The sequence below is a fragment of the Passer domesticus genome, chromosome 17 (genome assembly GCF_036417665.1).
Source record: "Passer domesticus isolate bPasDom1 chromosome 17, bPasDom1.hap1, whole genome shotgun sequence".
Classification (NCBI taxonomy): domain Eukaryota; kingdom Metazoa; phylum Chordata; class Aves; order Passeriformes; family Passeridae; genus Passer; species Passer domesticus.
Window position 1 is genome coordinate 11,211,720 of NC_087490.1, and position 19,443 is coordinate 11,231,162.

The window sequence follows — 19,443 nt, forward strand, 5'->3', positions numbered from 1 at the left end:
GGCCTTCAAGATTCTGGTCAGAAATACAGTGTTTATCGACAAAGCTGGCAGGGAGGGCTGGCTCTGCTCTGGGGAGCTCTACAGTGTCAAAGTGGTGCCCACAAACGAGCCTCGAAGCAAAATGAGGAAGAGGGCTTGGCCAGCTGTGGTATTTGCATCTGCTCAAGGCTGAAGCTGTTGCTTCATGAAAAGAAAACTGGAGGTGAGCTTGGTACAGAAATGGTCCTGGATGGAAATAAAACCAAGCCCCAAATACTGGATAAAACAAGGGCTATGTTTGCCGAGGGCTGGTATCAGCTGGGGTGTTAAAGGCCGTGCCCGTGAGCTCTGTCTCAGTGCACAGAGCCGCAACTTGAGTGGGAACTCTTTGCTGGTGGCCTCTGTGACATTTCCAAACTGGTTTCCAAGCCTCCCCTTTAGGTGATGATTTATTTGGGCAATCTCTGAGTGCGGGGGAGCTGGCGCAGTAACCCGGTTTGCCCCCAGCCCAGCTGCCGCTGGGAGCCCGGGGTTTGCAGGGGCAGGGGCAGGGAGCGGCGCCGGGGCTGGGTCCCCCCGAGGCGGCCGGGGCTCGGTCCCCCCGAGGCGGCCGGGGTTGGGTCCCCCCGAGGCGGCCGGGGCTGGGTCCCCCCGAGGCGGCCGGGGCTCGGTCCCCCCGAGGCGGCCGGGGGGAGCCCGCAGAGGGGCAGCGGGACCGGCCGGGGCTCCGCGCTGCATCCCGCGGGGAGGTGACGCGGGGTCGCGCGGCCCGAGGGGGAAAATTTGTAAATAAACAAAAGAACAAAACACAGCGCTGCCGCGGCTTACAGGGGGCGGGCGGGCAGGATGCGGCTGCCCGGGGGGAAACCTGCCCTTCCCCGGGGCGGAGCGGGGCCTCCCTCTCTCCCTCCCTCCCTCCTTCCATCGCTCCCTCCCTCCTTCCCTCCCTCCTTCCCGCTGCCGCCGCCGGAGCGGAACCGAAAGCGAAGGCGGCGCCGGGCAGCGGCGCTCCGGCCCAGCGCGGCGGGGGCTGCGGGGTGCCGGGCTCGCTGCCCGCCAGGTCGGTGCTGCGGGGCCGGGCGGGGAGGCCGGGCGGGCCCGGGCGGGGGATGCGCCCGCGGCGGCGGAGACAAAGCCGCGCCCGGAGGGACGGGCGGGCGGGGGCGGCCGGGCCGGGGATGGAGCGGGGCTGGAGCGGGGCCGGGGCTGCCCTGAGGGCGGCGAGCGGCGTCGCCCCCGCACGGGGCTCTGTGGCGGGCGGCCTGCGCGGACACCGCGCGGTGCGGGCTCGCTGCTGTCCTTTCCCCATCCCACACGTGCCGCGGCACCCCGGGCGCGGCGATGGCAGCGGGTGGCACACCGCGTGTGCCGCAGACCCCGCGGGGCTCCCGTCCGGGGCTTGAGGGCCGGCAGCAGGGGTGCCGCGAGAATGATAGGCCACGGGGCTGGGGAAAGGAGGGGTTTTCGAGGTCAAGGGACAAGTGAGAGGGGATGGAGCAGTGGAGCGGCTGTGTACAGGGGACAGGTCTCATTAGGAGCCACAGGTTGGGTTGCTGCGAGTGCCAGCGTGGGGAGGAGGTGGGATGCAGCCCTGCAGCCACGTGCACGGCGCAGAGCATCGGGAGCATGAAGGTAACAGCGAGAGCAAGAGCAGAAGTGAGAAGCTGGTGTGATGGGCTGTGGGCTGGCTGCAGTGCTGCAGGGGCAGAAACCACCCCTGGGGACAGGACCAGGATGTCCTCAGGGACAGAGAGACCGTGCTGGGGAGAGGATGTGTGGCAGCTGTGGGTACCAGAGCTGCCTTGATGGCCCACTCCCACAGAGACAGCCCCTCCCCTGAGGCAGAGAAACACCAAAAGCCCATACCTGAGTGTGCTGTGCTGGGGAGGTAATTTGGAGGAGCCTTTGCTTTCAACTCTGCCTTAATGTCTTTTAAGTGGTGTTCACAAAGTGGAGAGCTGCTCTAGTTTCCTCTCTTGTGGGCATCGTGGGCTGGAGCTGATGTTTCCAGGAAAGCTGGGAGTCGCTTGGCAGTGCTGGACAAGGTGATGGAGGTGCCCTGAGCTTATCCTGGTCCATGCTCAACACCATCTCTGGAGCTCAGGCTCTTTTGGGATGCTCATTATGTATTGCTTCAGCAGTATTAGGCAGTATCCTCATAATTATAAAAAAACCTTGGTAAAGATGTTTTTGTGATTCCTGTTGAATCACCCTGCTGCTGGGTGTTGTGAAATACAATGCTACCAGACTGGCTTTGCATTTTTTCCCCCCAGTTCTTTCCACTCTGTGTTGGCTGGGCCAGGCAGTGCAGGAGGCTCTTCCATTCACCCTGGGGATGATGGAAAGCTTTGCTTCTTGGTCACAGGCACCTGTCCTGGATGGGGCATGGGCACCTGTTTCCAGTATCTCATAAATTTGGGTGTCCTCTGACTTCTAGAAAAGCTTCTGAGAGATTTTTTTTTCCCATTAAAAGTCAGGTGGGGCATGCATATGGTCTTTGTATACTACAGTGACTAATATATTTCTGGCAAGGTCTGTGCTCACCCGTAGGAAGGGAAACTGTGATCGATGCCCCCGTTGCTGGAGATGACACCACTCTTGGCACGGGCACTTCCACTGCTGACCGTGACCAGGGAAAGCAAAATAGCCACTGGACTGTGCCCAGGGAGACCAATAACTGCCCCAGGCTGGCCCTGCCTGGCTTTTAACCAACCTCCAGCAGTAGCAGGGGAGGATCTCTGCGAGTAAAATCAGCCCTGATTTCGGTGTTTTGAGTTCAGTTTTGTAATAAACAGCTGAAGTTGCGATGTGTGAGCTGACCCCTGTGGAGGGATGGATGGAGGGGTCACTGCTGAGCTGCCACCAAGTCTTACTCCCTTGGGAGGGTCTGATCCTGCCCCTGTGTCTGGCCTTGCCACAGTGACACAGGTGTGGGGAAGGCGAGCGTGCAGCCCCTGCATTGGGTAGAGAAATGGCTCTGCGGAGGGAAGGGCAGGCAGATGCATCCGTAGGCTCTGACTGAAATCCCTGCAGCCAGTGCTGGCTGCCCTCTGCACTCACCTGGAATGGGTCAGTGTGCTCCCCTCCGGAGGTGGCTGCATCCAGCAGGGCCCAGGCAGGGCCCACGTGTGCTCGGCAGAGCTGGGGTGGCCGAGGGGCTGTGAAAACCCCTCACCCTGGCGGGGGCTGATTCCACTCCCATTCGCTTCCGCTCAAGCCACGGGGACGCTGAGCGGGAGGGAGAGCTGCTGCCAGGGTTTCACAGACCTCTTTTCATTTTAATATCCCTCTCCTTGCTGAATTAGATGCGAGACTGATTGCTTCGATAATCCTGCTGCAGCCGCTATGGGTTATATATGGATTGCAGCCAAGAGCTGTGCCGATAAATCATTCCTATACACCAGGCTGTTATATTTCCTGAGGATTTTGTGGGCATGTGCTGCTCCCTTTTACATAAGGATCTGCTGGAGTTCATACCAGAATGTGCTGCTTTTCCCCAGGCAAGAGCCTTGATGGGTTGGTGAAGCCAAAGCCCCCAGGCTGTATTTTCTCTCTTTGGGATTACTGCCCTCGTTTCAGCTATTTTACTTTTCTCTCTGACTGGGAATACAGCTGTTCTTCACCACCTCCTCCTCCTCCTCTTCATGTGCTTATTAAGGATAACAGGGCTGTGTTCAACAGTGTGACCCCACTTTTGGGTTTCTCTCAGACGAGGTGTCATCTTGGCAATTTCTTAAAACCCCCATCCTCTGACCCTTTGCACACATGCAGAAGGAAAACCCCTCTGATTTCCCACTTCAGATGATGTTAGGATGGGGCTTGGATGACTTTTAGTTTATAGAGCCTGGGGAAGCCTGCTTGAATTAATCAGACTTGATATGTTTATCCTGGTCAAGCCAATTAACTCCCGCCAGCCAGGACACGCTCAGCTCTCAAGTGTGACTGAGGCTTCATAACTCAATTTTGCTCAAGTCTGGCAAAGTTTATCAGGAACCCTTGGAAATCGGGATGCAGGCGATGCCCTGGGGGCAGGATGGGATGCCCAGCCGTGCTGTGGCACTGCTGGGGACTGGTGTTGCTACCAGCGATGTTCCTGGGGTGGTTTCATCCCAAGGCTGCCCCGATGAGCTGCCTTTTTTGGTGCGGCCGCAGAGCACGGTGAGGGTAGAGGGCACAGCATGCTGGATCAGCTCCGGCTTCAGGGCAGCTATTTATATGTGCCCACTGGAGGGGTGCCCAAAGCAGGCCAGGCAAATGGCCTCGAGATGCATCCCTGTGAATTCAGGATGAATGGGGGGGCTGCCTGTTTGTTTTAATCCATTTGGGAGTGCATTAAAACACGCTGCCGTGAGCTGCCAGCAGCACTGCGGGGGGAATTTGACTTGGCTGGTGGCTCCTGGCTCTCTCATCCAGCAGAGCCCTGTCCAGGAGTGGATTCAGCCCCATAAAACTCAGTGTTTCTGGAATAGTTTGTCCTCGTTGCTGTTCGTTGGCTTATTTATAGCCTCCCCATCCCTGTGCTTCTCTGTGCCTCGGAGCAGCGAGCGGTGCCGCGCTGGCTTCAGCTCCAGGCCGATCCCACTTGGGCACAAAAGCTCTGGTTTATAGATCAGTGTTGAAAACAGCAATTAGGCCATTGTGAAGCCTCGAGGACGGGGGAGATGATTTGATTTCTGTACTTGACCCATAATTTCTGCTGGGCTGATCCAGAGTGGTTGTGCTGCGGGTGCAGCAGGAAACTTCAATGGAGATGAGTGGAGCTAATTTTAACCGGCCGCCTCGTCGAGGTGTGGGAACCAGGCAGAAAAAAGCCTCAAACCCTGTTCCTGCTCCTGGGCTGGTTGTTTCAGGATATTTTTTTTCACTTCCTTCTGTGGCAACTTGTTAACCTAGAAATTAAAAACAGCACCAGTGTTGGGGCAGGGAAGAGCGATGGTTTACAGCCAACCAACCACTGAACAGCCCCAGGTGCTGTGGTGTGTCTGGCATGTGTGAATTAATATAATTTTCTCCTCTTTTTTAATTATCACTTAATTATTTGATTTTTAAATTTTTTTGTTGTTGCTAACAGTTTTCTAATTTATCTTAAGGTTTGGGTACCTGAATTTTGCACAAAAGGCCGAAGGGCAAGGAACAGAAATCACTGGCAATGATGGGCTGTGGGAGGAAGCAGTGAGCCAGGGGGCTGGTCCTGCACCCCACACTTGGTAAGTGGGTCCTTGTGCCCCTGAACTGCTTTGTTTGGGGAGACTTGGCAGAGGTGTGCCCACTTTGAGCAGTAAAGTAGGGAACTCAGTGGTATTTGTGCCAGTATAGCGCAATTCTTTATCCTGGCTCTTTAAAATAACCCCTTTGGAGTATTTCCGTAGTGGAGATGATGGAGCTGTTATTCCCTGGAGTTGTTTAGATAAAAAGGGTGGAAGGAGCAGTGGTGGCTGGCTCTGGCCTGGGGCCTGTCCCATGGCAGGGTGATTGTGCATCCTGGTGCTACCCTGCACTGCTGCCCTTGGCTTCACCATTCCCTACAGAACGAATAACTCAATCTGTAGCACAGTGACCAGCAGGAAATCCCGCTTTCCGGAGAGCCTGGCCGACCCTCTATCCTGTGTTTGCAGGCACATCTCCCCACCGCAGCATGGCCAGGATGAGGCCATCGGTCCCTCCGTGCCGCCACGTGTCCCCAGCAGCCCTCCCGCCCCACAGCCCCTCTGCCACGCCGGAGGCTGCGGCCGCCGGGACCCCCCGGCGCTGCGGGACCCCCCGGCGCTGAGCCCCGGCCGCGCCAGCATGGCCTCGCTCATCGTGGTGACCGAGCACGAGGCCGCGGGCAGCGCCAGCGAGGAGGAGATGGACGTGCCCGGCACCGAGGGCTTTGGGGATGGCCGCAAGCTGCACCTCTCCGGCCGCAAGCTGTCCCTGCAGGAGCGGCCGCAGGCTGCCCGCTCGCCCGGGCACGGCGACGGTGCCAACCAGCGCTTCATCTACCCCTCGCTGCCCTACTCCCCGGTGACGTCCCCGCACTCCTCCCCACGGCTGCCGCGGCGGCCCACGGTGGAGTCCAACCGTGTGTCCATCACAGGGTTGCAGGTGAGGGGGATGGACGTTACAGGTGAGGGGGATGGACGTTACAGGTGAGGGGGATGGACGTTACAGGTGAGGGGGATGAACGTTACAGGTGAGGGGATGAATGTCACAGGTGAGGGGGATGAACGTCACAGGTGAGGGGGATGAACATTACAGGTGAGGGGGATGAACGTTACAGGTGAGGAGGATGAACATTACAGGTGAGGGGGATGAACGTTACAGGTGAGGGGGATGAACATTACAGGTGAGGGGGATAAACGTTACAGGTGAGGGGGATGAATATTACAGGTGAGGGGGATGAACGTTACAGGTGAGGGGGATGAACGTTACAGGTGAGGGGGATGAACGTCACAGGTGAGGGGGATGAACATTACAGGTGAGGGGGATGAACGTTACAGGTGAGGGGGATGAATGTCACAGGTGAAGACAATGAACGTTACAGGTGAGGGGGATGGACACTGCTCCTGCAGTTCTCCTGCCCCCATCTGCCTGCGTCTCCTGCCCCAGTCCAGCCTGGATTTTCCCACCGTGGCATTTCTTCTTGCTTGTTTTTTTTGGGGATAAATCCCCACGGCATGTCTGCAGGTGTGTGGCAGGGTGCCCTGGGACATCCTGGTCCATGGGGACAGCCCTCAGGGAGGTGAGACCCCAACTCACCAGTTTTTGTGCCTTTTGCTGATGCTGCCAGCTCTCACGGCTGTGTTTGATGGAAGCCAGGAGTGTAGCACAAGTTTCTTTCTTTACTCCTTAAAAATAAAAAAAAAAACGGAGAAGTTCACTGAGATCTAAAGAGAAAACAGGCCTGCCTGCCCCCAGCCTGACAGAAAACAGGCAGAAAGTGGCTGCTTTGCCCAGAACAAATAAAATTACTCGGCGCCAGGTCACCAGCATCAAACCCCTCAGGGCTCTCCCTGTCCCTCCTCTGTTCCACATGAGTGGACAGGACAGGATCGTCTGCCCAGCCATTAATGTTTGCAATTAGCCCTCTATAAACACACCAACGTGTGCCTTGCTGGGTGGTTTTGTGGCTCATGAATCAAAGCTGCCCAGCCCCACACGGGTGCTTGGGCAGAGCAGGATGGGGTATGAGTTTGCAGAGAAAGTTTTGCAGGAGATTTAAAAGGAGAAGAGCAAATGTGAGCAGCTTTGTGGCTCATGCCAAACTTCCCCGCTCTCTCCCCACAGGACTGTGTGCAGCTCAACCAGTACAAACTGAAGGATGAGATTGGGAAGGTGAATATTGGGTTTGGGGTGGGATGAGGGGTTTTGGGTTGGGAGGGTGTCAGGCTTGCTTTCACTTTCCAGTCATGGGAGTGCTCCAGAATAGGAGCAAGTCCAGCCACTCGCCACGGCAGCTCTTTGTTGCTCGCTGTTCTGTTCTGAGTGGTGCCAACTGAATTGTATATTTTTAAAATTATTACTAATTTCCCCCTTCCCCCTCCCTCCCACACAACGGGGCATTTGAAGCTTTTCTTTGCTGTCAGTGTGATGTCAGACTGTACACCCCCTGCTCATCCCAGCATCGCCCACCAGCTCTGTGATCCCTCTGGGGTGGGTTTGTGGAGAAGCCTGGCTTGGTGTTGTGGGTTTTCTGGATTGTCCCTAACTCGTGCTGTGCCCCTCTCCAGGGCTCCTATGGGGTGGTGAAGCTGGCCTACAACGAGGATGATAACACCTACTATGTGAGTAGCACACAGCCCCAGAGCCTGCAGCGGGGCAGGAGGGGGATGGATCCCCTCTGCTGACTCCCTGCCCCATCCCACCTGCCACATTTTATCCTTGACTTGCCCCAAATTCCACATTTGTTCCCCTCTTGCAGGCAATGAAGGTTCTCTCAAAAAAGAAGCTGATGAGACAGGCGGGCTTCCCCCGTAAGTGGCAGCAAGCCTTTTGGGTGGGGGTGTTTTGGGGTTCCTGGGGGATTGTTCCCAGCTGGACACATCTCTGCCTTTCCCCCAGGCCGCCCGCCGCCCCGCGGGGCCAAAGCTGCTTCCGAGGGCTGCCTGCAGCGCAGGGGGCCCATCGAGCAGGTCTACCAGGAGATTGCCATCCTGAAGAAGCTGGACCACCCCAACGTGGTGAAGCTGGTGGAGGTGAGTGCTGGCCCCTTTCCAAAACTCATCCTTGAGCGTGACGGAGCCTGAATGCTGCAGGGGCGGGCTGGGTGAAGGGGAGTGACCCCAGAAGGGAGCAAGGGCAGGTCCTGCCTTTGGGAGAATTTTGTGTTTTCCTTAGTTCGGAAGGTTTTTGTTCTCACCTCCCAAAAGATTTTTTCTTCCCTGCTCAGAAAGGGGAATGAAGAAAAATGTTTCTTCTGTGGAGGAAACAAGTGCTGAGACAGGTTTTGGGGAAGAACTGGTGTTTCTGTGAGTTCAACAGTGCAGCTGCCTTGCCCTCCACCCACTGCCTGTATGAAACAGTCCAAAAATCAAGAATTAAGGATGTGCAGGCTGGAGTTTATTTGGCTCATGAGTCAGATGATGCTTCCTGTGTGTTTTAAATATTTGCTTCCTTGAAGTACAGCTACATCTCTGTCCTCTTTTTTTCCCTACTCTTGTGGGTAGAAGCTCAGAGATGAGCAGACCGTGCTGATGGTGCAGATGGTGCAGAGCTGAGATGGCTGCTAAATAAATATCACAATGCTTCATTTGCAAGGCTTTCTTGGCACTGTTTAATTGCCTTTTTGCTTCTTTTGGCAGGTCCTGGATGACCCCAGTGAGGATCACCTGTACATGGGTAACTGCCCACTGCCCTGGGGTGTCAGAGGGATGGGGCAAAAGGTTCCCACTGTGTTTTGGAGCAGCTCTGTGTGCAGGGCTGGGTCTCTTCTCCACTGTGGGTAGAGCCTGATGTGCTGGAGGAGCAAATGAGATGCAGTTTGGGCTGTGAACAGAGATAGGAGTGCTTTATAGAACTTTATTGGCATTAATTCGAGACCAGGGCATGCTTTGCCATGAGAGGCACTAGCATTGATGTTCTCAGCTTTGAAGCTGGAATGATAGAAAGCAATTTTATTTCTCTGGCTTTGGGAAAAAGGCACGAGTTAATTATCCAAGGTACAAATGAGCCACTTCCCAACCTGCCTGGCAGACTGCAGTTGCTGCTTCAGGTAATACACAAGTTTTGAAGAAAGTTTTTTTTCCTATCATTTATGTTCAGCCTGTACTAGTGGAGGAGCATGTGATGCCTTCATGGCCAAGCACTGAGGTCTGCCCAGGGTGTGGGTTCAGCCTTTTTGGTGGCAAACAAAACCAAGGGTTTTTGTGTGCCATGGAGAACACTTCAGGATGCTGAAGCTGCAACACTGAGAAGATAGCTAGCAGCATCCCTTTAACTGAAAACAGGAGCAACCCATGTGGCATGTGCCTTGCATAGGACAGCACCTCCTTTTTAAAAATAACATATTATTTTTAGAATTTTTGTCATTAAAAGAATTGCTCTTGTGCTGAGGCTGTGCTCACAGGAACCATATCCTGTAAGCAATCTGTAATCACCTTCTCTTTTGTGTTGCAGTATTTGAGCTGGTGAAGCAGGGGTGAGTACTGAATTCCAGATTTAATCCTACTAACACTTGAACTTCAGATGGGTTTGTGGTGGCAGAGCTTGGCCACCATTGTGGGAATGGGGTGCAGAGGTGATGGGGAGGTTCATGGCTGGGGCTTGAGGTTTCAGTAGCATTTCCCTGGCCTGAAACAGCTGAGTACACCCTGTGTACTGTGTGCCTGTGTTGGGGTTGTGTGCTGTCACCAGCCAGTGACAAAGCCTTTGGGCTCTGTTTCAGCACATCCAGGTGGGGAATGAACTCTGTTCTCTGTTGCCTTCACAGCCCTGTGATGGAAATCCCAACCTTGAAACCTCTCAGTGAGGACCAGGCTCGGTTCTACTTCCAGGATCTGATCAAGGGCATTGAATACTGTAAGTGTCTGCAAAAAGAATGGGATTTCTTATTTGGGGTTTTTTCTGAACACCTGGAGCTGGCCTTTCTGCTGGTGTACAGTGCCTTTTCTGGTGGCTCCTGCTGCATGAAGGCTTTTAAAGCTGGGGTGGTTGTGGTGATAGCAGAAAGAGCCACACGGAGCCCTCGTGGCTCCTTTGCTGCAAACCAGTGCTGCTGCTGCACCACTCCTTGTCCCTCTGGCTGCAGTGCACTATCAGAAGATAATCCATCGGGATATTAAACCTTCCAACCTCCTCGTGGGGGAAGATGGGCACGTCAAGATCGCCGACTTCGGAGTGAGCAACGAGTTCAAGGGAGCTGATGCCCTCTTAACCAACACAGTGGGCACTCCTGCCTTCATGGCCCCAGAAACCCTCTCAGAAACCAGGAAAATCTTCTCTGGAAAGGTACTGAATAGCAATTTGAATGGTCTTGGACTAACCTTGCACAAATGGAAATCTTGTTGTAGATTTAACTGTGCTTTCTTCACTCTCCAGGCTTTGGATGTCTGGGCCATGGGGATCACGCTGTACTGCTTCGTGTTTGGGCAGGTAATGAGATGGGTTTTTCAGTGCTCTTGGTGTTTGGGGGGTTGGTTTGTGCCTCCCATGTTCCAGGTAAGCAGTGGGACTGGCACCTTGTGTCCCTGTTGAGCTGAGTGGAGATGAGGATGTGTGGATGGAAAGGGAAACCTTTGCCTGTCCCTGGGATGGGTGCAATCAAAAGGGTTGGGCATCTCTTCTTCCCCAGTGGAAAAAATTCTGGTTTTGGGTGGATTTTTTAGGAAAGGAGTTCTTTTAGTAATTGGTAATTTTTGGTTAAATGTTCTTTTCATTGAGTTTAATTGATATAATTGGAAATCTTCTGGAATTTCCCTGTAACTGGATCTTTGCTTTCCTTCAAACCCTATGAGATCCTGATGCTCCTCTGGCTGCCTCACTGCTGCCTCTTAACACAAGTTGTTGCTTTCCTCATTACTCTTTTTCTTTGTGGTAGTGCCCTTTTATGGATGAAAGGATCTTGAGTTTACACAATAAAATCAAGACCCAAACGTTGGAGTTCCCAGACCAGTAAGTACTCAAAACCAAAAACAACCCATCAACCCTTATTTTACAGCTCATTTGAGTTGTTTCTCAAGCACTGCCCTGCTCTTCAGTGGTTTTGCAAAATTCAGGCTTTGAGTTGGTCTCTCCCTGCCCTGTACGTGTGGGATCACACTTCACATTGCCTCAAAAGGGAATATTTTGCTTTTTCCTGGGGGTTTGGACAGGAGGAGGTGTACAAGAACCCAGAGCTGCCTCCCTGTTGGGTCTGGAGTCCAGCCCTTCTGCCCAGAAGGCTCATAGAAGCTGGCACTGAGGTGAAGAACAGAGGCAGCACCCATCCCCTTCCCCATCTCATCTCTCCCTTCTTCCTTCCACAGGCCAGAAGTTACGGACTTCTTGAAGGATTTGATTACACGGATGTTGGATAAAAATCCTGAATCTAGGATTTCGGTCCCAGAAATCAAGGTACTGACCCAGCTTCCTGCTGCTGGCTGTGGCTTCACTTCTGTTGGGTTCTCCTTGCTCAGCTTTTTTTTGGGAGTCAGTTTGATCGCGCCAGGCTAGGTCCTCCCCCTGTGCCCAGGGCCCCTGGGCAGGTAAGTCCCAGCTCCTTCCCCTGCTCCGGGACCTGCTCAGCTTTGGGACCTTTGGTGCCTAGAGAAGTGGCAGGCAAAAGGAAATCCCCTGAGTACAGTATTTCCTCTGCTACCAGGAAAGTACTGTGCAACAGCCTTTCGCAGGAGATTTCTGGTCCTTCGCCCCTGCGGGAGCCTGGAAGGGGCGAGAAGCTGAGAGAATGGAGACCAAGGTAGGGGGAAAGGATTGCGGGGGAACTGTGGAACCTTTTGTGCTCCTCCTGCAGCCCACCAAGTCACCAGGTGTGTGGGCAAGGAGCAACAGGGGTTCTGCCTTCAGGCGTGGATTAAACCAGCTCCAGGACGAGGGCTCGGTGGGTCTCCCCATCACTGCTGCTCATGTGTGTGGACTGGAATAAATCTCTCCTGCCTCCTGGTGCTGTCTCATCCTTAAGATGAGAGTGAAGATAGGTCTCCTTCCCTAAAGCCCAGAGATGCCCAGTGCTGTAGGTCACCCAGGTTATGGTTTGGTTGTGTAGCTGGGGCCAGTGCTGGCTCTGGATGAGCCACACCACAGCATTTTCTGCTGCAGGCTGTGCAGTTCCTGGTGGCTCACTGGTGACATGGCACAGCCCTGCCCTGCTCCCTGGCATTTCAGGAGCACGTAGGGGCCATAGCTTGGACAAGGAGATGCGTTTGCCAGGCTTGTGTTGTTTGAGTTATGAAAAAAGGGAAATCGTTCCTGACAGGCTGTGTTATTAATTGAAGTTGCACCCTTGGGTCACCAAGAACGGAGCGGAGCTGCTGCCCACGGAGGATGAGAACTGCACCCTCGTCGAGGTGACGGAGGAGGAAGTGGAGAATTCAGTCAAGCACATCCCCAGCCTGGCCACCGTGGTGAGTACAAAGGAGTTGATGGCCTGTGGGTGCACAGTGGGGTCCACGCTGCCTGCTGGGGTGGCACTGAGCAGCTGGAGTTCAGTGCTGAAGGGCAAAAGCATTGGGCAGGATTAGAGCAAAGACCTTCCCTCTTGGAAACAAGTGCTGAAGACACTTGGGTGTCTCAGGGTCTCAGCAGCTCACTGCACATGGCTGTACCCCACACTGCAGGGGAATTTTTTAGAGCAGTTTCAAAGGTAACTGTCAGTGGGTTGATGGCCTTCATGCTTGAGTTGGGTGCCTAAATATCACTGTATTTGCCCAGGGCAGAAGAACATCTGGTCCAGAACCTGCCCGTGGCCAGGAGCAGATATTTTGGCCAGGCACAAGGAGCTCCTGCCCTGTTCTGCCTGTCCAGCCAGAGGGGCTGTGGGAGGTTCCTGGGATGGAGATTTTATCTGGGCCATGATGTGCATCAGCCCCCGCCTGGAGCTATTCTCGGTGACTTCATCTCATCTCTTTTCAAGCTCATATTTTTATTCTCTGCAACCCACTGTGGTGGTGAGAACCACACTGTAACCCTGTCCTGTGTAGAAAGTGAAATCCTTTGTGGTTTTGAACCTAATGATTTCTTAGGGTGCTGCCAGCCCTTGTGTTAGGAGAGACAGCGAGCAACCATTCACAGTTCCCTGGCCTGGTGTTACCTGCCTTTAGGCACCCAGGCTGTGATTTTTTTGAAGAACAGGTTTCCCTGTGAAGCCCCTTTTCCATCTCATAGCTGTGCCCACATCTGGCCTCATTTCTGGAGCTCTCTCCCTTTTGGATGCCCTGCAGAAATCTCACCGACCACAGCTGTGTGAACATGCAAATGCACCTTGTGCTGCTCAGGCTGAAAAAGCAGATATTGCTCTAAAGAGATCACCATTGATGAGGGGTTTACCCCCTTTTTCCTGTTCAGGGGGGACTTGATCAGTAGGCTTAGTGCTCCCAGCCCTGTTGAAATCCAGGTGTGTTCAGCACAGCTCAAAGCAAATCAGATTTTACTGCACCTCTCTGACACTCAGATAACACTGCCTCGAGGCAAATGTGGTATTTTCAGATTTGATCTTCAGAATTGCCCTCTGGTGCCTGATCTTTGTGCAGCCAAGTGCAGGCGTTGACACTCCAGTGTGAGATTCACTCATGTGGCTTTGACTCTTAAAACACCCTCGCCTTCAGACACAGAACAGCTCTCTGTGTCCTGGTGAGCAGATAAATGAGGCACAGAGGGATGAGAAGCAACATCAGATGAAGTCAGGGGCTCTCAGGGCTCCCTGCTGAGGCAGGGTCCACTGCTGCTCACCTTGTTGTCTGCTCCCACCAGTCTCTGATTGGTAACTTTGTGTTTTGCAGCCAAAGCTGGACAAATGGCCAGCTTTCAGTTTGGTTTCAGATGAACATTAAGGTAAAATTGTGCCAGTTCCTTCCCCTCTCCCTTTCCAGTGAATTATTTTGCCAGGTCATCATGGAAGACTGGGAATTTGCAGGTACTGGATGCAGCAGTCAGTAAAAACTACTTCTGGAGAGGAAATGAACTTCCCAGACTTGGCTTTGCTCTCCTTTCCAGCCTCTTACACCTAGTGTGGCTTTTACCTGCAAGGGTTTCAGATGAGGGTACAGCCCCTGTATTAAGCAGCTGGAGATGTGCAAAGATGCTTCCTTCTGATTTCTATTTATAGAGAACTTCGACTTGTTTTCCCTAGTTTTTTTAATTACTTGGGCATGCAAGGTGGATGTTCCTGTTGCTCTTGAATGAAGGAAAGCACCCCAATGAACTGCATTCTGGTTTTGCAGATCTTGGTTAAAACGATGATCCGGAAGCGATCCTTTGGGAACCCGTTTGAGGGGAGCAAGAGGGAGGAGCGGTCCCTGTCTTCCTCTGGAAACCTGCTGCCGTAAGTGTCACCACCTCACCTCGGCCCCAAAAGATACTTGCAGCTTTTTCTGATGCTTTGGGGGAGAAATTAAATAGTTGGGCTTTGAAACTTTCATGGGGGCCAGGACTGCGACATTCATACCCCACCTGTCTGATCTGGGATTTTTGTGACATGGAATATCCTGCTGTTCTGATGGGATGAAAAACATCTTTTTATGGCACTTCCAGCCTGTTACATGGGGAGAGATGACACATGCTCAGCGTCCCAAAGATCCCGTGGCAGGGAAGGGGAAGAAACCGGTGTCTCATGGCCTCCTTTCCCTTTTTCTGAGTTGCTCAGCAGCTGTTTTATTTCCTTTGAAAACAGGAAACAAGGCAGTGAAGATAACCTGAAATGCAACGACTTGCCCAACGTGGGAGAGGAGGAACTTCTTTCTTGAACGTGGACTTTACGGTTCTGCTGAGCAGCTCAGTCCTGGGCACGTCACCAAGCGTGCGCTGGGGACGAGGTGACCAGAGCCCAGAGCAAACACAGCATGATGTGGCGCTATCTCAGTACAGTGCTGGATGTAGAGCTCACATAGCAGCATGTTATCACACCTTATCAGACATCTGATTCTTTGCCATAAACATGGAGCATCTCCGAGCACTTGGACTGCTGACTTCTGGTGGGAGAGGCGCTGGCGGACAGCGGAGAGGTGAGCGGTGGTGGTGAGGAGCAACAGGGCTTTGCAAAACAAAACCCACAGCAGCCAAAGGAAAATGCGTTTGGAACTGCTTTTAGCTGGTTTTAATGCCAAATAATTTGCAGGGACTGACGCCAGCGTCCCAGGGGCACGATGCCCATGGTGTGGCTGTGGGCACGTGCAGAAGGGTGAAGCTTTAGCCAAGTGGCATACACAGCAGTAAAGCCAACCACACGTGTGCACTTTGAGAGTTCACGACCTACCAGGAATGTTGTTGCATCTATTTCTTGTCGTTCTGGTTTGTTTTTAATTGACACCTTTTTAACTGCATGGGAACAAAGCAAAAACCCACCTGTTCAGCTTTTTAAAGAATGCCTATCTTTGTGAGCCAAGTTGTATGAAACAGCATCTTCAAGAAGTTCAAAAAGTGAGGTTAATTACTTCCTCAGGTAATTAACACCTTTCCAGAGGCCTTGGTGTGACCAGGACTTGGTAAGTTAGGTATTCAGTGTATGAAAGGAAAAGGTATTTAAGGGCTTAAGTTCAGTTTGAACTATTTTTGCTGCAGACATATGAGTGAAAGGTGGTGTTTAGAATGTTTTAAACAACAGAAGAAGCACTAATAGTTTGTTTCTAAATATTTTACTTGATCTAGGTAGATATACTATAAAATATAAAATTCAGGGTAAAATCCTTCACTTCCATGTACATTACATGGTTTACTACAATTAAAAATAATACAACTTATGCTGGTTTTTAAGTATAGACTTAGGGCTTGCTTAGAATTTAAGATTGTAATGATTAGCTAGGAATTTTCAAAGAAACGTTTGTTTTCCAACTCTTAATCTGGATTCTGGGGCCAATGCTATGTATTTTTTGCAAGTTTGTTACCAGTACTTTGTGAATGCCTGTGGATCAGAGGCTTGTTAGTAAATTAAGTGTATATCTAGTTAATGAATTGTTTCTTATGAAGAGCTCTTTCACCTTCAGTCAGATTACTCTGATTATTTGTGGTGCTTGTACAAAATAATAATCTGCCATGTGGTGGGAGAGACTCTGGTGTCCAGACTCACTTTCCCAAATTCTCTGTGCTTGAACAAAGCTGGTGAATGAGGAGCCAGGGTTTGCCTGAGGAAAGGGGTAAGTACAGTTGTTTTGCGGATGGAGCATGGGACTAGGGGGGAAAAGGTCTGATTTTTTTCCTTTCTCAGTCTGATGTGGTTGTGTGACCTTGAACGAGGCATTTGATGTACCTGACAGAGAAGGAGGATTTGAGTCTCCCAAGCTTGTGAGGGACTGATAAGGTGTAATTCTTTGCCCTCAGGAAGAAGGCACTAGCAGACTGCCAAGTGTCTTGTTTAATGGTTAGGTCTCTGCCTGTTAACCCTGGCCATGGATGCCCTGCCCTTAGAAAGTGACCGTTCCCTTGTCTTCCTTTATTTTATCCTGGACAGCACAAGCAGCAGTGTGCCGAGGTCCTCGGCCCCACTGCAGTCAGACCTGGCCTGGTAATTCCCAGTTAGGACTGGTTTTTGTCAAAGCCAGGACAGCATTAGCAAGGGTGCAGATCCCTACCCAAACTGTCCCTTACACCTTTGATCACTTGAAGCGATGTTCCCCCTAAATTGCAATTTATTATGGAAGCATTGTGCTGCTGGCCTCTTTCCAAAGCCAGTGAGGACAGGTGGTGGTTTAGGAGCAATACTATGGAGTTTGGAGCCATAAGACACGCACTGTTTTCCTCCCATTTTAGTCCGAGGCTATGCCAAAGCCCTGCAGCTTCAGCTATGGGAAAACCAAACAGGTAACTTGGGGGCCAGCACTATTGCAGCTGCCTGCTCCCCCTACACAGGACTTTTCATTGTGGAGTTGTGTGTGAGTGGGCAGCCTGGTTCTCTAACCCTGCAAATGGACTTGATCTGCAAAAAAAAAAGTAAAAAGCTAGGGGATCCAATTCTTTGTAGGTAGTACATAGTAGTGTGTGTGGTGTGTTTGCTAGAGGTGTGTTGTAGAGATCTCTGTGCTGCCCACGCCTGGTTGTGATTTGTCAGGTGAGACAGTTTACATTGACCCAACAGGTCTGCCAGGTGTAACACAGCTTCTCAACAGCTGTACCAGCTCCCCGATGCCCAGCCAGTCTCTGGGCCTCAGATACTCACTGATCAGTGTCTGACTGCCTGCCTGGGCTTGGTTACAGGATGCTAAACTCAGCACTTCCCCAAGGTGCTCTCCAAACTGAGTGTCCCTCAGTGCAGGCTCTGCTGGGCTGCAGCCAATGCACATTTTGGAAGGAAACACAATGTGGATTTTTCTGGTTGGTCAGCCCTGTTGAAAGCATAAAGCGTGGCCATATGAGGGAGATCTCTCTAAATGCATGACCTGTTAGAGAAGCTGTACTGTGTATATAAACCTGCTCAGTTCCCCAGCTGCTGTTCCTTAGTAGTAATGCTGGCTTTCTCCTTATAGTGAAGTGAACATTTTGCTTGTGCCTTGGAACTGGGCGATAGCTTGATTTCCCCAACTCCCTTCCTTCCAAGCAAGCCCGGTGCTGACTGTGGGCTTATTGCTGGGTACTAAGCCTTTTTGGTTCTGAAAGCACACAGGAAAGTGCTAAGGGGAAACCAGGCCTCTTATCTGAGTGGTTTTCCATGGTGGTCCCCTCTCACCTATCAGGCAATTGATCTGTTTCTTTTCTAAGGTCCTGAACTATTCCTGATTTTTATACTGTTTGTTTAATGACCAAGGCTTGTGTTTCACTCCTACCCCTTTAATATGCATTTAACTTTATCAGGTGTATCAAGTTTAAATACTGTGTATTTACCACTTTTAAATTATATTACCTAAGAAGAAAGAATAAACCAACAACTAAGTGTTTTTCCACACAGGTGTTCAAGCTTCACTGTACAAGTTGAAATAAATGACATGCAACCAAACCCAGAGTTAGTTGATCAAGTGGAACCATTATTCTGTTTGAGTGGTCTTTATCAAGCTGTGAGAGTTTGGTTGTTGGAAGAGGAATCTGAAAGCACTCTCCTGTGTTAGTGAAGTCTGGTGCTCTACCATTACTGGGGATCTTGGGCTAGGATGGGACCACAGCAGCCGGAGCACTGTATAATCCAAACTGAGCATTCACATGCACACACTGCAGTGCTCTTGGAAGGGCACTCTTTGGGCTGGGGCACAACTGAGTGCTCAACAGCAGCAGGCACATAAAGAACAAAACAAAATGATAATGCTGCGGTTTACCCACTGTGCTGCTGGAGAAAGGCAGCCAGGATGCTGGGGGTATGGAATAGATCCTAGGGCTTGGTAACACCAGAAAAGGTTCAGAGAAAGGAAAGACTTGGACTTTGTGAGTCAGTGTGATCACTAGAGGTGCTCAAAGCCATGTTGAATATAAAAGCCAACATATCTACTTCAATCAAATGGTGTAAACTGCATTAAACGCAGCAGCCCAGACACAGGGCTGGTGTGGTGGTGAAAAGCACAGGAATGTGCCAGGGAGTAACATCTGTTCTTCCAAGCAGTTGGTACCTGCACTCAGATAAAGACCCTGAGATCTTGACCTCTGACTTACAAGTCTTTTCCCTTGGAGAGGGTTTAAGGCAACAGACATGGACAAGGTGTCAGGAGAATCAAGGCAGAGCAGCAGCACTTCTGCTGAGAGAATGAAGAGGCAAAACCCACAGAGCCCTGGCTTTGATAGCCCTCCACTAGCACTTGTTATGTGGGGAGAAATGAACAATCAAAACCCAGCTTGCAGAACTTCAAGAGGGCTGAGGGAAGGTAGTATTTTATTAAAGTAAATTTTAAAGTAATAGCATAAAAAATAGACAAAACAGAAGAAAAGTTCTGTAACCAGTAAGCCATTTATCATAGCACAATGGAGCTAGACTCTGCTTTATCTTGGTCTGTGGCCACTAGAGCTTGAAGACCCCAAGTAAATAATAGGTACTGGCTCAGCTAATGTTCACAATCCTTCAGGGAAAGAAAAGTGACAACAGCAAGGAGCTGCTGTCCCAAGGTTAGGTACCTCCTGGCAGTGGCCATGTTCAACCTAAGGAAGAATCTGTGCCTATTGTCCTGTGCCCTCTGCTATCAGTGAGTTCAGGGACAGAAGGACTGGCAAAATGATGATGCCAGAGCTGTCTCTGTCCCAGGTTCAGCCAGTGGAGAGGTCTGGCACAAAGTACAATTTTCCCTCTGTGTTTAGTGCAAATAACCTGGAAAGACAGCAGACAAGGAGCAGACCCAGTTCTTCTCCCTGGGACTGGCTCCCAAGTAGTAAAGAGTAGTGAAGATTGTCCCTTTCTCAGTTTGGTTCCCCACTTCCTCCCAGCAA

The 19,443-nt window shown here is 51.7% G+C and overlaps 1 protein-coding gene across 1 annotated transcript; it reads left to right on the plus strand.

Annotated features, from left to right (window-relative positions):
* The first annotated feature begins 881 nt into the window (after positions 1–881).
* CAMKK2 (calcium/calmodulin dependent protein kinase kinase 2) lies at positions 882–18,040 on the plus strand. Its single transcript, XM_064392515.1, has 18 exons — positions 882–1,039; positions 5,070–5,186; positions 5,595–6,066; positions 7,249–7,296; positions 7,692–7,745; positions 7,883–7,934; positions 8,023–8,156; positions 8,763–8,799; positions 9,577–9,598; positions 9,890–9,978; positions 10,208–10,407; positions 10,498–10,551; positions 10,997–11,070; positions 11,424–11,511; positions 11,759–11,854; positions 12,390–12,518; positions 14,334–14,434; positions 14,783–18,040. The coding sequence occupies exons 3-18, from the start codon at positions 5,767–5,769 to the stop codon at positions 14,853–14,855; spliced, it is 1,551 nt and encodes a 516-aa protein (XP_064248585.1). The 5' UTR covers positions 882–1,039; positions 5,070–5,186; positions 5,595–5,766; the 3' UTR covers positions 14,856–18,040.
* Positions 18,041–19,443: the final 1,403 nt, after the last annotated feature.

Coding starts and splice junctions, on each gene's coding strand:
- CAMKK2 (XM_064392515.1), top strand. CDS start 5,767: ATGGCCTCGCTCATCGTGGTGACCGAGCACGAGGCCGCGGGCAGCGCC. Junction 7,746..7,882: donor AGGATGATAACACCTACTAT/GTGAGTAGCACA, acceptor CCCCTCTTGCAG/GCAATGAAGGTTCTCTCAAA. Junction 14,435..14,782: donor TCCTCTGGAAACCTGCTGCC/GTAAGTGTCACC, acceptor CTTTGAAAACAG/GAAACAAGGCAGTGAAGATA.